The sequence below is a fragment of the Pleurodeles waltl genome, chromosome 4_1, assembly GCF_031143425.1.
Source record: "Pleurodeles waltl isolate 20211129_DDA chromosome 4_1, aPleWal1.hap1.20221129, whole genome shotgun sequence".
Taxonomy (NCBI): Eukaryota; Metazoa; Chordata; class Amphibia; order Caudata; family Salamandridae; genus Pleurodeles; species Pleurodeles waltl.
In genome coordinates this window covers 193,578,308-193,596,267 of record NC_090442.1, presented here as the reverse complement: position 1 = coordinate 193,596,267, position 17,960 = coordinate 193,578,308, and the positions used below count along the sequence as shown (strand labels likewise).

The 17,960-nt window shown below is 41.5% G+C and overlaps 1 protein-coding gene across 1 annotated transcript in view; it reads left to right on the top strand.

Annotated features, from left to right (window-relative positions):
• Positions 1 to 17,960, top strand: part of CACNA1C (calcium voltage-gated channel subunit alpha1 C) — a 1,395,795-nt gene that overhangs the window by 1,052,018 nt on the left and 325,817 nt on the right. Inside the window, exons 14-16 of the mRNA XM_069228081.1 lie at positions 10,103 to 10,310; positions 14,038 to 14,158; positions 15,992 to 16,106. Of these exons, the coding sequence (XP_069084182.1) occupies positions 10,103 to 10,310; positions 14,038 to 14,158; positions 15,992 to 16,106 (444 nt within the window). The remainder of the gene's footprint in view (positions 1 to 10,102; positions 10,311 to 14,037; positions 14,159 to 15,991; positions 16,107 to 17,960) is intronic.

The following is a 17,960-nucleotide window of genomic DNA, read 5'->3' as shown; positions in this document are numbered from 1 at the left end:
GTTTTTAAAAACTATGGCGGTGACCTGTCGGATTCAAGGATTCATTCCCAATTGAATTTGTGACCAAATCATGCAGACTTGCAGTTCAGTTTTGGAAGTGCACGTTATGCCTCAGTTGCAGGAACCTAAAGCTGAAGTATGAAAAGTCGAGCATACTGAATGGTGTGTGAGGGCAGTGAGGGAAATAAATGATGACTATTTCCATCTTGGTCTCCCTTCGTTGTTGTAACCTATTTTATCTCCAGCACTGCCTTCTTGGAGCAGATTCACAGTTTGATTAAACGATCTGCCAGTTTCTTGGTTTCCACCTCTAATGTACTCCTTCTAGGTGGTTTTAATGTTTGAGTTGACCAACTGGTCTACCACCACCCTCAGGCTCCCGCATATTTTGCATGTCATGTTTTTTATCTTCTCTTCTCCTTTCCCTTTTTGCTGGTCTCTAGGATTTACCATCATTCTCTAGCCTTGGACCAACCGCTTTGCCATTTTCCTATAATCCTCATTCACTATCACTTAGTCTCTTCTCTCATTTCAACTTCAACCTTTCTGCCATGATCTACACTATTGGTCACAAACCTAGTCACTAAACTATTTTCTACTTTCCCCATCCTGGTGGATGACATCATTATTGTTACTGCCCAATCCTACGATGGGCCTCTGACTGCAATACATGAAGTATGCCCCCTAGAAAACCACTAATTGTAAAAGATCTCGATCTTCGGGTCCATGGTTCTCTTCTGAGCTTGGTGCCATGAAAGACACTTATAAAAGGAAAAACTGTTTAAGGCATGAAGGTTATGACCTCTCTACGAAAGCTACTTATATGTCTGAACTAGGGAGCTATGAAAAGTTCATCTGTCAGCCCACTGTTGCTATCACCAAGAGGAAATCTGTGTTGCCACTAATGCCATCCATCTAATTTCTTGTGCAGTGTGTGACCCTAGCTGCAAAAAAAACTATAGCCTCTGCTAAAGCTCTACATGACAAACTTTCCATTTATTTGACCTCTAAAATCGATAATATATGCTCTTTTCCCTCCCATCCTGGTTCTCCCAGGCTTTTACATGCCCTTTCCTGACTGCTTCACTCATTTGTCTGAAAAGAAAGTAATTTCATATTGTGTGTCTTTAAATCATGCTCCTCTTCAATCCAGATCACTGGCTGCTATGGTAGCACATATCTTCTGCCTTAACCTCACAAAAGCCAGTTTCCATCTATCTTAAACAAGCTACACTCATAACCTTGTTAAAAATACCTGGAAAGCATACCATCCAATCTCGCTTCTTCCAATGCAAGCCAAAATGCTTGGAAAAAAATAAACAATTATCTCTTTTCTTGGCGAGCAGGTATAATGGATCTAGGCAAATTATGATTCCTTCCAGCGCTTAGCATGGAGACAGTCCTCATTGTGCCATTGGATGATGTTTAATTAGCCATGGATGGTGACATGATGGAGCGTTGGGTCCTTCTCGCTCTCACCTTCCCAAATTCAGCTATCTGATGGATCTTTCTTGTCGAATCAAAAGGTTAAGGGAGTTAGCATTAATCACAGTAGTTTCCAATTAATGATGTAACACATTTGACTACACGATGAGGACAAGGAATAAAAAATTTAAATTAAGGAGTTTTATTACAAGTTAACAGTTAAGTTAAGTAAATCAGTCTCAAAAACATGCTATAAAGATACACTATCACAACAGGTTAGCCAAACCTTCTGAAGATGTTTAGGGGCATCAGCCTAAGGCATACAAGAAGTTCAGTTACAGAAGTACAGAAAATTAATAATAACATTTAGTATTGAGAGAACAATCTTTGATCCTCTCTCCTAAACATGGATAATGTGTAGAGTCATCTAGCTTAGGACCTAAATTAATCAGACTTTCTAAGTCTAGGGAAAAATCTCAAAATCAGGCAAATGCTAGGAAGAAAAAGGAATTATGCTCACACATATTTGGAAGGTGTCAGCATTCAGAAGCTTAATCAAGAGTTTTCTTATAAATCAAAAGTGTTAGCCAAATCCACACTTTGGCAAAAGGGACAGAATGAGTGGGGAAATTCGGCTCTGTACCTCTCAAAGTCCAAAGGAGATCTGGTTGAATATAGGTATAGGTTGAAGTTGTGACGTTAAGGGTGGAACCAAAATTACACTGCAAGTGTGCCGAGTGTGATGACATGAAGAGGGACTGATTATTGAAATGAGGAGAAGGTGGTCATGGAAGTTATGGAGTAAATACTGAGCGGTTTGCCTAAGAAGAACAGGTTGCTGGACTAATGTGTGTTGGGGGATTTGATCAGAGTTACTTAGATCAGATGGGCAGTTCCACCTATTTCCTTTAGAGTGAGAATTGTTAATCCACCATGATTAGCATTTATGTATCGCTGAAATTACCAGCATGTACCTAGTGACATTTTGGAAAGATATGCAATTAGAACATTTTGTGAAATAATGTTGATATATGTGAGGAAGGTGACATCTCCCAAAAGATGGGGAGGAGAGTGTTATAGTGGTGAAGCTACTAACAATGTAACCTGGGTCTCACACTTGACTGAAAATCACGAAGTTTTGAGCAAATCACCTAATATGCCTGTGCCTATCAAAGGCAATTATATATATGCAGTGCCATTGTGCAAGTCCCCATTAATGTCCCTACGTTGTTGCTACTCTGATAAATTCTCCCTATAAATAGGCCAATAGAAAAAAAGATGTTAGTACTGTACCTTGCATGGGTATCCACATTTAAAATGGCAGTTGACATGCGGGGTCCTTTGCATGTGGAAGGGAATGTGGCTAAGTGGGTATTGACCATCAAGAAACACCACTGGTGGTGAGGGAGCTCCGTACAAATCAAATTAACCAACATAAAAGTTAATGTTTAAATGATTACTGCAGTAAATGGCCAGGTCAGACGGCATATTCAGTGAACACTGACAGTGCCCTCAGCTTCTTGTAAAGCAGTCTTCAGAGAGAAGATGTTCATGCATGTAAAATTAGCGATAACCTAGTGAAGTTGTGTTTAGAAGGATGAATGAGTTTGTGCAAGAGCTAGAAATAGAAATTGAAAATCAACAGTTGTTGTTGCATCATTGTGAAGGTCACCAAATAGAGAAGCGTTTTAACAGAGTTATGACAAGTACTTTGCATCAGGTTCTTAGGTGAAAGTAGAAGTAGAACGAGGGATTACTGAAAACACTTGTCTCTGGTTTACCTCATGAGATGAAGAACACCTACATCTATGGTCACCGATGAATACTGAGTACTGTGAACATTACAAACAACACTATCAAGAAGTAAGGCAAGGCCAAGGCAGATGAACATTGAAGTAAGTCAGAGCATAATGGTGAAGAAGGGACTGTCGTGGACACAAATGAGCAAAATATAGACTTTCTGCAAAGTACCCGGTCTCTGCAAAGTTGTGTGATAATGACGTGTGGAATTTAAGCAAGGTTTCCCTCTGGGAGTAACAGTGGAGATCTGCCTCACCAAGACCAACAAGTTCAGTAGTTGTGTTCAATATTCTGGAGAACCTGTGGATGAGAGCAGGAAGGAACACAAGAGGAAGTTGTTTGATAACAATGCAAAGGTTGTTCAGTGAAGCTGAGAAGGTGCAATTGGGACACCCTTTAAAGGGACATAGGTGGTATTTGTAGCAAAGGTGGGACAGTTAAAGTTCGGAAGAGGCTATTGAGGAGGATGGTGACAGGAAGCATTCTGGGCCATGTGAGTATGAGATGGAGAGGTATGAAGGGTTTTAGACACAGTTCTGGCATATCTCAATCCTCCAAGAAAATCCACAAGCGGGTGAATAAATAAATAGTAATCGGTTGTGATTGTCATTTACAGTTGTTTACTTTAAAAGGAGGGGCTGTGTTACATCGCATTTTATACTGTGTAGTTTGATAGCTTTTTTGCATCTTTATGTCTCTTCATTAGTGTTGTATTCTGAGGGTTTGCGAGGACTACACCTCTATTCATACTCAACAACCAGTGTGACTGGCCTCCTTCAGTGCTGTGACCTTGTTTTGCATCCAAGCAATGGATTTTCTGTCTCCATGCCAACCAACTACTTGGACTGCCTGCAGAGGCTTGTTAACAAGTGTGCCAATTAGTGGCAGTGATGATACGGGCTCATAGATGCTAAAGAAGAGCTGTTTGCCAAAGCAAGTGAAGAAAGTGGAGCCAGGCGAGTCCCCTTCAACCTCCCGGAGATGTTTGATGTGATTGACTGTAAAATCGTCCTCACTGAGCTGAAAAACTCAATTGTGGATACCGAAACAGTATGTGGAGAATCATATCCATCCTGATGGGCTCACTAATGAGGCAACACGACTTCAAGTCTTTGAAGAGCATAGCGATATGCGTCTTAATGCGAGGTCTACCCTGTTTGCCACACTGTATAATAAAGTCATGTGGCACATACATGGATTTCTTGCATGTACTGACATACTGATTCACATCTACACTGGCGATATACAGCTATACTCTAAAACCACAAAAAGCAAAGAATGTGGCCCTCATATAGAGGCCGGCAGGCGGCCCATTAGACCACTGGGTGTGCCGCTACTTTCTGTTCTCCAGCAGAATGCTTACCACTACATTTAGAGACCCCCCCTACTTTCCTGGTGGGTATCTCTTTGCCCAAAGTTTATCCGCCAGTGCAGCAGATGCACTTTCTGCACAGCTCAGTGTGAGAGGAATGACATGTTTTTGCAGCCTGCTGGCATTCTTTTTTCCTTTTCATAAACAAACTCCTAAAGTGGCGAAAACAGTTGTCCCTGACATGCAGGGAGTTTTCTCACTGCACACCAAAGATGTTCCGCTTTTTTACTAACCAGGCCTGCCATGACTTGCATACAGGTCCCAGGCAGGAACAAGCATTAGCAAAGCCAATAGGTCGCACCTTTTTTGAATTATACTGTAGGTATGTATATATTTAAGATTTAGTTAAGACAGTTTCTTTATAGTTTTTTTATAGATTAATATTTAATTTCTGTATCAACAATTGTCAATTTTTTCTTTTTATACTTTTATAGCATTTAAGTATTTATTTGCGCATTTTTATTAATATAATGTTGGTTAAGTTGTTAGACATTATTGTTTACAATACATTAATTTTAATAAATCATTAGTGCACGCAACTGGAAAATAAATTATTGTAGAATTTATTTTACAAAATACTGATTTATTATAATGAAAAAGCATGGGTACATTTTTCGCACCAAAGAGAAATAAAAACACGGGCTGACTGAAAAGCGCACTCAAGATAAATAACATTAAAAAGTGCATTTTTGCTTAAGTAAATTGTACTACAGCAGCTGCATAATTCCTGTTTACCTAAATATACTGCTGCTTCCAAATCATTAGTAAGGTTGGAAAGAAAGCCATGTGTTTGGTAGTAAAACTTCAGTAAAAATCATTCCAAATGTGTGCTCAAAGGACAAATTAAAACACAGGCTAATGGGAAAGCACACAGTAAATAAAAAGCACACTGACAAAAACTAAATTAATTGAAGAAAGTTTGTAAAAACTGTTTTAAATAGGACACATTTATTTTTCAGAAAAAGCCCAAGCAATCGTACGCACCCGAAAAAAAAACCCATCACTCTGCTCTTATAAAAAGAAAAATGCACGATGTTTGCATTTTAGCAGTAATAAGCAACAAGTGAAGGGAATAGCCAACAAACTCGTATCAAACACAGACCCCGGGTTCATTACACGTTTTAACACTTTCAATGTGTTGCAAAAGCAGAAGATGTAACCTCAAGTATACTTTGAGATGTTCTATGATTGCAAAGCGCAATTACAGTGTGTGCCAGAGTCAGAGCAAGAAAAGTTGTGCCAGGCCCAAGAAACTGTTGAAAGCTCACGCTCTTCTCTGTGCCTCACCATAATGAAAAACAAACACATGCGCCTCACTTGACTATAAAAGAAACGTGCAGTTCATGTGCCTTGTGAATGAGATTGTGACTGGCAATAGCTAAACATTTATAAAGAAACTGAAATCACAGAGAAAGGCTTCAAGCTGCTGTTTTTTTTTTATCTTGCCCAAGTCATTGTAATAATTCCCTATGGGCGTAAAGCATTCTTGCCACATAAATTGAAAATGAAAAGTAAAACAATTGACACAACAAGCCGATTCAAAGTGCCACGGCTGCCATGAGCTCGAAGGAGAGATATAAGACAAAACACAAGGCTGAACAGTTAAAAAAACACATACCATCGAACATGAAGCATGGTGCCCAGTGGCGAGGAGAAAGGAACTCGGCTCGGATTAAAGAGAAAACTGAAACCAGATGGGAGGAGGGAGGCAGGGCCATCCCACGCTGGAGGAGGCGTGACGAAGTGTGATGGCCAACAAAAATGTTCTCTTAGTGAATACTCCCTGGGCCAGGCCTTAACGCGTAATGGAAGACATTTAGCACAATGCATCAATAAAAGTGAAGCATTGAAGACAAGCACAACAAAAAAAACGAATGGCAAGAGTGTGCGAGGCTTAAGCCCCTATACTGAACATAACATGTCTCGCAGAGACAGCAAATGTGCGCTGCCTAGGCTCGCCCTAAAAATCATTGGCCCATGCTCCACCCTGAATTGGGTGGACCATCTACTACTGTGACCTGGGTACCTGATAAGGATGAACTGGTGGGCCAAAGGTTTCTGACAGCAAATTCAGTCATTGAAAATCGAGAGCTTTACCCACCTCTAGAGTGTCGGAACACAGGTTTCATGTAGCAGTGTACTGCCAATTCATGGCAGAGTTTCTGCTCCAATGAACCCTAAATAATCCTCTTTATCATACAGCAATATCTTTAAAAAAAAAAAGTGACGTTTAACTGGCCTTTCTACTTGGGATTTGAGTAAACAGATTAACTGCTCCTGTATCATGATATGGTTTCCCCAATTAAGGGGTTTGTAGATGTGTGATTTACACCCAAAATTAGACACTGCTTCGTCTGCCAATTGTGATTTCCCTGCCACATTTAGAGATGGAGGAAGTGCTTGACTTATGTCAGCTGAGTGTCCATTGGCTCCTCTGGCAAAAAGAAGTTCAGCCAGGATAGCAGCTCATCCTCAGCAGAATCACATACTAGAAAGCATTTCAAATCCCCGCCCTCTTTAGCGCCGGCCTTCCATTGATTTATTTCACAGTTTGCAACTACGCTGTTAACCATGGCAGTAACAAACTAGAACATGAAGTAGCAGTGGCATCTCCCTCCCACATGTGCCATTAAATGGGTCACTGTATTGTTTTGTACAAAACAATCCCTGGCTTTAAGATTTGTTTCTGCAAAATAGAAAAATGACAGTGCAACATGGCGATTGGCCAAAATTAAGTTTTTGTTGAAAGTGCTCCTGTCATGCTGGTGGCAGCAATTTCAACAAAAAGATCTCCATCACGCCAGTAGGATTGTTCAATTTGGCAGAAGCATTACTGCTGGACCATTGGCGTTTGGGCCTCTGCCCCCGATGGTTTGCAGACCACCCACCAAACTCTATGTATTGTTGAAAACAACTTCACCAGTGTATTCTGCTCATCTAAGAACAATGTAGACAGCATGGTATGCATATATTCAAAAGAAAACCAACCGTGCATAGTAGAGCTCAGCTCTCTACAAGTCGAGGAGTGTTTCTTCTTTGTTCCTTTAAGTGGTATTCTAGAGCCTGCTTGTAGATGGCAAAAGACTGCTTCAGTGCGCCACTGTACTTTAGAGTGGGAAGTGCTGGCTTCTACTCCAGGGGTGAAGATGTAAGCTCATTGGAGCAAAACTGATGCAGTTGGGCAGCTAGCTAACAAGCGTATAGTTGTTTAGATGTGATCTGAGATTTTGTATGACTGAACCCCCGAATTGCATCAACCAAAATCCACACCATTAACTAGCTGAGGCAACCCTGAGATGCATTTTGAGGAGGATCTTAATCTCAGTAAGGGCCAGAAGCCATGTGGTTAGATGTATGCTGAGAAGAGTCGAGCCTTTTACAGCAAAGTATTTTGAACCAGATGTATCATCACTACTTGAAATCGCTATTTCAAACTCACAAAGTGCCATGTATCACATTTGCGAATCGGTAATAGCGATTTCTTAAATATCGCAAATGCTACTACCAAATCGCAAATTGCGATACCAGACCCATTCGCAGCTATGGGCCTGTTGGCCCATATCTGCGAATTTTTTGCATTTCCAAAATTGCGATTTCTGAACCAGAAATCGCAATTTTGGAAATGCAAAACCCCAGGGTGCTGGGGGGCTAAGGCCCCCTCTGCTGCACCCCAACATTTTGGGGGGGGACATGTAAGGTGCACACATGCCAAAAGGGCATGTGTGCTTTACATGTACAATTTAAAAATGCATTTTAAATGCATTTTTAAATTTTGCACATGGTTACCACCAAGTTCAACTTGGTGGTAATTAGCGATTCCTAAATGCCAAAATCGCATTTAGGAATTGCTTCATACATGTGCTAAGAAATCGCAAATAAGGAATCCTTATTTGCGATTTCTAATTTAGAGAGTCGCAATTTGCGACTCTCTAAAGAGGGTCGCAATTTTAAGGAATAGCTATTTTAGCGATTCCTTAAAATTGCGTTCAGAATGTATTTCATACATTCTGAAATGGCATTTTGCATTCGCAAACGGGCATTCGCACCGTTTGTGAATGCAAAATGCTTTCATACATCTGGCCCTTTGTCCTTTCCAAGGAAACTTGTGGATAGTTAAGCACATGTCAAACCAAGCACTGGCTGAGTGGTTTGAATGCGGGAAGGAGCTGTTCCAATGGAGAGAGGTGGACCAGAGAGTCTTTGTATCAAGTAGAAAGGTCTGTACAGTTTGAGTTTCCACTTTGTTTTGTCTTAACTCTTTTGGTGATGTGTGTCTTGTCTAATGCTTCTTTCAGTATGTAGGTTTCGAAACATCCTAAATAAACAAACTTGTTCAGTAGTCAATTCTGTCAAGTGTGACACATTTAGATTTTGGTTAGCTGCCTATGCCATGATTTATAAGCCTACATTTATATTGGTAAATTCAAAACAAAATATTACTACATGCAAAAATGTGTACCTAAAAGTTCAGAACAGCCTGACGGTGTCACAATTGACGTGTGATTTGCCACCCACACATATGGATGGATGAAATATTAATGGCCCATTAAACATAGATCCTCTTTAGGATGTTGTATCTTTGATTGGTTTTGGTTTACTGCTTTAAACTTTTCTCAGATGTTTTTCTGTGTACTACATTCTCAATTAAATATCTTAACGTATTTTAATTTGCGCTGCTCTTCGTAAACCTGTTACATAGCCATTATTTACGTTCTAATTAAACTTTGCATTCAATAAATCATTATCATGATATGTTAAAATGTAAAATAACTAATCAGCTTCCTCTATTATTTATTCATGGCTGTCTCTTTCCCCATCAACCCTGTACCATATTATCACATCAACATCCACCATCACATGTGCTGTACCAACACGATGCTCACCACCTCTCTATCCACTGCCACTCTACACAAACTAATCATCAATGATTCACTGCTCCCCATCACTTCCTTGCCACATAATAACATAATAACATCCCTCAAATCGGTCATCTTATTTACCCTCATCACCTGTCAACCTTGTGACTTTCGCCATAATGCCAACCATCACTGTACCATTTCCTCCACAACCTTGCTAACCACTTCTTTTTCCCACACTGTTCCACACCTCCATTCTTATCCCACGACCATACTGCCCGTCCACATAATACTTTCTACACCACACATTCTCTTCCACCAACACAATATTTCCATCTCCTTGCTCCACATCACTTCATTCTACACCACTACTCTGATGCTTACCACTACTGTTTAACCAAAACCACCCTGATGACCTAATTCCTCATCAAATCACCTTGTATTATCCCACATCCCTGATTCACCACTTTTCTCCACGCAACCACATAACTTCTTCACTCTCTGTTGTTTATTTTACTGTCCACCACCTTACTTCTCACCATCACTCTGATCTGTATCCCCTCCTCACCTTTCATCACCACCCTGCACTCCACCATTCTTCACCTACTCGCCACATCCACAATCTCTTTCACCCCACTCCCTACTAAAGGTACTGGAACTCCCTGAGCAACCTGGTGGCATCCCTGCTGAACTCTGTACGCTCCATCGCCTCCCTTCTGCTCCTGCTCTTCTTGTTCATCATCATCTTCTCGCTCCTGGGGATGCAACTTTTTGGTGGCAAATTCAACTTTGATGAGATGCAGACCAGGCGAAGTACCTTCGACAACTTTCCTCAGTCTCTGCTCACAGTATTTCAGGTATGATTGAGGACAGTGGTGAGTAAAGGATGTAGTGACATCAATCACTTCACCCTTTATAGTATATAGAGACACCATATGAAGACAGGAGTATTTCTCTGAGTTTTTGGTGTAAAATTGAAATGTTTACACAGATTTCTAGAGGGCAGCAACTTTGAAGTCTTGTGCAGTAAATTCTTAATCCAGGTTTAGAGTTTATTTTTCTGCAGTGTGGCCATCCAACGTTGAGGTGCAAAGTGTGCTTTGAGTTTTGAGTGTCCATAAGGGAAAGTTTGATCATATCTCACATATCTTATGTGGGATCCACTGACTTCCCTAACCAACCCATTTGATTAAAATAAAACTTGTTTAGTTTTCAAAGCAGCCAGGACGGACTGTCCATTCTCTCTGAAGGACAAATGCTCCAAACTTAAAGGCCCCACTGCACCCTATGCTGTGCACAAATATCTTACTGAAGACAACTTTTGGGGAAAAAAACCTCGTTATGAAAGAACTTTCCAGGAGACTTTCAAGTCTCCCCCGTCTCTTGCAGGATGTGAAATACCTTTATTTTTAGGACATTTATTGATGCATACATTTTTAAAGCCTTTTGTTATAGTCTCTGTGTCTGGGAGTCTCTAAAGGATGATATACATTTGAGAGCACTGTATTGCATACTGTTAGTTTGTAATGGTTCTTGGACGATGGGCTTAACCCCCATTTTTTAACGCTTGTTGTAAGGCCGCGATTACAAGTGCATAAATGTGTGTCCATTACCGTCCAGTATTTTGCCACATATATTCACCTGCTACAAGTTAAATCCTATTGTATTGGTAATAACTTACGGCACAGGATTTACTAATTCCGTGGGGGTTTGAACAGACATTTACCAACTCCTCCGAGCAGGTGAGAAATGAACGGCAGCCAGTGTGGTGATGTGTGTAGACAAGGTAGGCATAGTGGGGTGAGAGATGGATGCTCAGCCTCCCATGTCCTGATAGCGGGTCAGGCAAAGGCTGTCAGGTAAAACTGGGCCAAACGCTTGAAATCTGCATCCAGGAGCACTGGGCTACTTATAACTGAGCAAAGCAAAATCTTATATGGGAAGTGCATTCCGCCCAACTTGCTTTCAGGGTGTAAGAAGTTGATTACGATTGCATGATACTGGGGATATGGTAAAAGTGCATGCTCCTCGTGATTCATAAATAGCCCCTAGGTGATCTGTTGCTCTGGTGCTATGTTCCTGCTATATGATGTTCTAAAACTAAAGGGACTTTACTTTGCACATGGTCTACTGTTACTTAGTTTTGTCTCCAACCATTGTGTTTGTGTCCTAGCACAGCGTAGGTATTCAAGGGCGTAGTTTACTCAGTAGAATTCAGGGGGTGTGAGTCTGAGATTTCCCAATCAGCACTGAAGTGTACTCAGCCGAAACAATGGTGCGATGGGAGTGCTGGGGGTGGGGGGTGCGGTGGTTATGGGCAAGCAAGTTTTAGAGAAAACAGAAGTTTGAGTGGGGTCTTACAAATGTCAACGAGCAAGTGAACATTATTCTGAAATATGAACTTTTGAGAAGTGCCTTTGGGTGCTTAGATATTGTTTAGAACATCACTATAGAGAATCGGAGTGTTGTATGTCAAGGACAAACAAGGACATGGGGAAAGCAGTACAACAAAGCATAAAATGAAGAGATAACATATTCTATCCATACAGAATAGTTTTGTTTAATGAATATACACAATATTAAAACACATAAAAGTCAATTACAAAAAAGAACAATCGACAATATACCTAAGTCAGACATACCACAATTTATTCGAAAGGTATAAAATAATCCTTCAACTCGTATTTGACTTCCAAACAAGTGAAATGCATCCAACAGATTAGTATCATGACCTGCCATGAAAGCTGTTCTTCACATTTTTTCAGTTCCATTCATTTCAATGGTGGGGTACCCTTCAAAACCACAAGGTTCTCCCTCCTTGAAGGCTCAAAAGGCAGAGAGTAATGGAAAGAATATACGTCGGAACAACGCATGCTGGAACCACGCATGCTGGAACAACGAGGTCGAAACAATGACCTCGTTGTTACCACTAATGCCTTTACCACTAATGTCTTAACAACGATTTTTCGTTGTAAAGTCATTCCTGGTAAAGGCATTAGTGAACAGCATGCATGGTTCCAGCATGCGTCGCCCTTGGCCCCCCCAACCCTAAAAATTACCGCGACCCCCCCGCCCCCACCCCTAAAACCACCCTAATCCCCCACCCCTAAAATTATAGCAACCCCTCACCCCGCCCCTAAAACGGAGAACCACCCCAACCCCCACCCTTAAAACCTAAAGCACCCCAACCCCCCACCCCACCCCTAAAACCTAAACCACCCCAACCCCACCCCCAAATACTAAAAATACCCCAACCCTCCCACTCCACCTCTAAAAGTAAAACTGCCCCCCCAAACCACCCGACCCCCCACCCCTAAAACTAAAAATACCTCGACCCCCTTCCCTGTCCCTAAACCTAAGCCACCCCTAAAACTAAAAATACTCGACCCCCCACCCCACAAACCTAAACCACCCCAACCCCCACTCCCAAACAGAAAAAATACCCTGATCCCCCCACCCCGCACCTAAAACTTAAACTACCCCAACCCCCCACTCCCAAAAAGTAAAAATACCCCTACCCCCGCCCTCACCCCGCCCCTAAAACTAAAAATGCCCTGACCCCCTCTCCGCTGCCCCTAAACCTTAATCACCCCGAGCCCCCCACCCCAACCCACCCTTGAAAACAAAAAATACCCCAACCCCCACCCCTGCCCCTAAAACTCAAAATGCCCTGACCCCTCGCTCTTAAAACAGCCCCAGCCCCACTTACCTCCTCCTTGATCGCGTCGTCCTCCTCAGCCGACTCCCTTCTTCTGTGCCTTAAGTGGTTAAGCACATGCGTGGTTAAGGCCCCTTAACAAGGAAGTCGTGGTTAACGAAAGCGTTGTTCCGCTTTTGTTTTCCACGACTTCGTTGTTAAGGAGTCGTTGTTCGGGATGCTTCCCTAATGGAAGGGATAGAAGGGTTTATATATCTCCTAGACTAATGTGGAGCAGAAGAGTGCTACAGTACACGTACATTTCAGCCTCACATCATCACATCCGGCACACCCCGTACATGTTACTTGTTTGTTTTACACACAGGTGGAATAAGAGGCACATAGTTGGAATGATTTGCCCAAAATCACTATCCAATCCTGGTACTTGCCTAATGTGTAAACCGTTGAGATGCATCTCGGGTACTGCATCACTTGTGATGTATAATACCCGGCTTAAACCCCAGTGCCTGCGCTCTCTTCATATTAATCCTAAAAGGGTAATTTTGGCCTTGTGTGCGCTGCCCTATGAAATCATTTTAAGCTTAGGAAAGGGACTGCAAGCAGCTTCTGCACATTGAAGTTAATGGTTCAAGGTGACTTAGGGACAGATGGTCTTGGCTAGTAGGTTCTTCAGAAAGCGTCTGTATTAAAGACAACATTTTGTTTAACAGCCCCCGCTTCTACTGGCCTGCACTGGGACCAGCCCACTCTTGTAGTGACTGTACATGTATTCAGCTTGCTGCACATATTCATGTGTTCCTCTCCTACCACTGAGTAGAAGAACATGGTCTTCTATTCTGGCAGACTTTAACTTTTGCAGACTAATAACCCAAGACAATATACATGTCTAATGTAATTGCATTGACAAAGGGGATGTTATCATTTAGATCCTGACTGGCGAGGACTGGAACTCTGTAATGTATGATGGAATCATGGCATATGGCGGCCCATCTTTTCCTGGAATGCTGGTCTGCATTTACTTCATCATCCTTTTCATCTGCGGAAACTGTATCCTTTGGTTCAACTCTTTCCAGCTCCCAGTGGGGCTCGACAGCTTGCTATAGTAATCTCCCTTTAAGTTAATACTGAACTACTGTATGCTTAAGGTAGTAGAAAGAGATTGTATACCTCAGTTTTCAGTAAGCTGTTCTACTCTGTTACCAGTACGCTATCACGTGCTCAAAATAGTGAGGAGTTATTGTAGTGAGCTAATGTACCGAAAAGTAGCAGTGAGTGTTCAAACACTTAATACAACAATGAGATGACAAATGTGTGGGGTGGTACAAAGCTTCTGTACACTGTCTAGACCTTCTTTCACTTATAAAGATGAGAACTAGTGTATGGTGAGAACTATTGTGTGGTGCTATCTTTTGTATGATGTATCCTAGATTTCGGCAATGACTGTTTTTGCTAGCTGTAGAACCATGTGTACTTTATCCCTGCTAACCAGTGGTAAAGAGCCTGTGCTCCCCATTTGAACATGATGAAATTGACATATCCTATTTGACATATTTAACTTGCCTATAAGTGCATAGTATATGATACAAAGGTGTACCTAGGGCCTGGACGCTTACTGTCACCTTAGGACTGCAGCACCCATTATGCCATCCTCTACACTGACAGCGTAAACATGACTGCAGGTCTACCATTCCCACTTTCCTTTTAAACATTTAGTCACCCTTAAGTAGACCTTCCTGTCTATAAGGTAGGGTGCTGGGTATTTTAAAGTAGACTTGTGAACATTTAATAACGTTATCTCCAGCCAGGAGACAGCTACAAAATTAATTCTTGGACTTCTGAAATATATATCAAAAGCCCAATTCACTTCTGAAGTTTTTGATACATAGTTTGAAAAAAGGTACTTTTAGAATGTTACCTTTTCCCTGCCTAAAGCCTCTGGATGCCCATTTGCATGAACTCCAACCTGGCAGCTGTTTAGCACCTTTGATTAGGAGCAACTCGGAGCAATTCGAACTAAATATGATTTAGTTCGAATGTAGAAATCTTCACCAGCGAATGCGCCAAAAGTATCCAGCTGGTAACGGATCTTCTCTGAGTGCGAAATTCAAATTCCTCCTTCTCTGACCTTTTCTGCCAAAAAATCAGAGGCCTGATGGAGATCTCGTCAGGGGGCCATCTGAGGACAAGGAGCCCTCTTTGGCCACATCTGGCTGCCTTTCCCACTGAGCATGTTTGACTTCAATTTCAGAGACTAAGGGCCTGATTACGACCTTGGTGGAGGTAAATGCTCTATCACAAACATGACAGTTATCCCGTCCACGGTATTCCAAGTTCCATAGGATATAATGGAACTTATAATATGGCGGGGGATATCCGTCACGTTTATGATGGGGTAATCCCCTCCGCCAAGGTCGCAATCAGGCCCTATGTCCGAAGGAACAACTTCTGCTCATGTCGAACCGGGTTTCTGTACCCGACCCGCGCACAATCTCAGTCAGCTTTAACTTGCTCCGGGTGTCCCTTATTGATTTTTGTCATTTTAGCGTGATTGTATTATATAAAATTTACTCTATTTTTTCTACATTGGTTTGAGGTTTTTGTTGTGTTGGGTTTTGACTTTACTACTGTTTTGTACTGTATACATACTTTACACTTTCCCTCTAAGTTAAGCCTGTCTGCTTTGTACCATATCTTCCAGGGGGTTAAGCTCAGGTTTACTCAGGGACCTGAGTGGTTCACCCTGGCAAGGGGTGTGGTTATTACTTGAGGTGGGTACTCACCCCCTCAACGAATACCCCAAGTTCTTTCAGTGAGCTTGTTGGCAGTGAAGGATCTAGACTGCCTTTTTCTCAGTTTTCCTTCATGAACAAACATAAACAGATATCCTGCTGAACGTCTTCTTGGCCATTGCTGTGGACAACCTGGCTGATGCAGAGAGCTTAACATCGGCACAGAAAGAAGAAGAGGAAGAAAAGGAGAGGAAGAAATTGGCCAGGTATTGCTCTGTGCCCTGTAGTTTTAAACAATGTGATCAATGATTATTGGAGATGATCAATTGCACTTTCATATTAACTTATGTGAAGAACAGGAGGCCATGTACTATTTCACTGTATAGGTTTTACATGGCAAGGTGAGAGCAATATAAGCATAGCCTTCAGAGATCTTCAGAAAGTAGGAACATGGATATACTGTGTCTTGCGAACTGAGATGTTATAGCTCTCAAAAATCCATTCTATACAAGACTACTGGCTTGGTAAAAAAGATATATTCTCAGAGTCAGTTTGTAAACCAGTCTTCAACTCCACTAGATGTACTTTATTATAATAATTGTTGTGTTAAAATCCCCCCTTCCCTCTTTTTTCTCTCTCCAAATATATATATATATATATTTATATATAAATATATATATATGTGTGTGTGTGTGTGTGTGTATATGTATATATATATATATGTGTGTGTATATGTGTGTGTGTATATATATATATATATATATATATATATATATATATATTATAATAATATTATTGAAGGAACACATTTATTTTTCAGATATTAAAACGTTAGTGACTTCAGGTGCAGAATATTGTTGCAGCAACAACAAGTAAGCGTGTCTCGTTTGCTGCCCACTCCTATCTCTAATGATGCTGGAGAGGCAAGTCAGCAATACTATTGTCACCAGCCTTACCACAGACAACCCATCCAGTGGGTGGTGATACGTCACCTTCTTGCTTCTAATAAACAGACCTCACAAAGTTAAAATCCTTCCATACACCTTGATTTTCTATCCCCCAACGGTTAGTTGTCCATCAACTGGCCATGTTTAGTTGGTAAATCTTATGTACGAACTCTGTGCATCTGCTGTGTCCCTTCAGGTATCCCTAACCCCAGATAATTTCTGCCACTTACACTTGTTTGATGCACAGACTAGGACTGCCCCTTTAGATCAGATCAATTTCCCGGATTGCCTGGAGCTCACTGGTTCTAGATCACTAGACAGGTCAATTAACATTGCCATCAAAGACCATTTAGGTGGACTTTTGCTTCCAATTTAACCATTACAGTACTCATCATTGGTGTTACGTGGTGGATCATAATGAGCCACCTGGTTGAGACAATTCAGTAATTATGTTACACTTTATCCAACAATGCGAATATGGAAATTGCAGGTGTGGACGAGTAGCTATTAGATGTGGTACAAGGCGTAGCCTCTATAGGGGAGCAAACAGTTACTTCCATCAACACCATCCCAGCCAACCATAATATGTCAAATCAATGAGCAAGGACCAACACCATGACCACAGAAGCATCTAGGTCACAGTGTGGATGTACACTGGTCGTCACCGATCTGTGCTCTTCCGGCACATCTTTATACTTACACCACCTCAGGATGGCGTTGCATAGATCCATAATGCAGCTTCGGAGTTTAAACAGAAAGGCAGATAAATAGGAAGTGCTTGACAAAAATGAAATTGTGCATCATGAAAACATTGAATAGCAAAACAATGTGTAAAGGTACATGTATAAGCTAAGACAAGGGGGTGCTGGTCAAGCCATCGCTCCAGCACATGCGCATTTTAGGCCGACCATTCACTACTCAGGGGTTTAAGCCCTGACACTGAATGGCATCTTAAAGTAACACATAAACCCTTTTAGTTTGAAAGTAAAGAAACAAGGAAATGGTAGCTAAAGGGAAATACTAGTACAGAAAGCTAAAAGCTTAATATAGCTACATATCAAAAATTCATGTATTGAAAATAGAGAGCTCTGCAGGCAGATCCCTGGACATGATCCTGAGATGGCGAGGCTACATTGGCTACCAGTCAGTAAAAGGCTTTTATTAACAGCCACC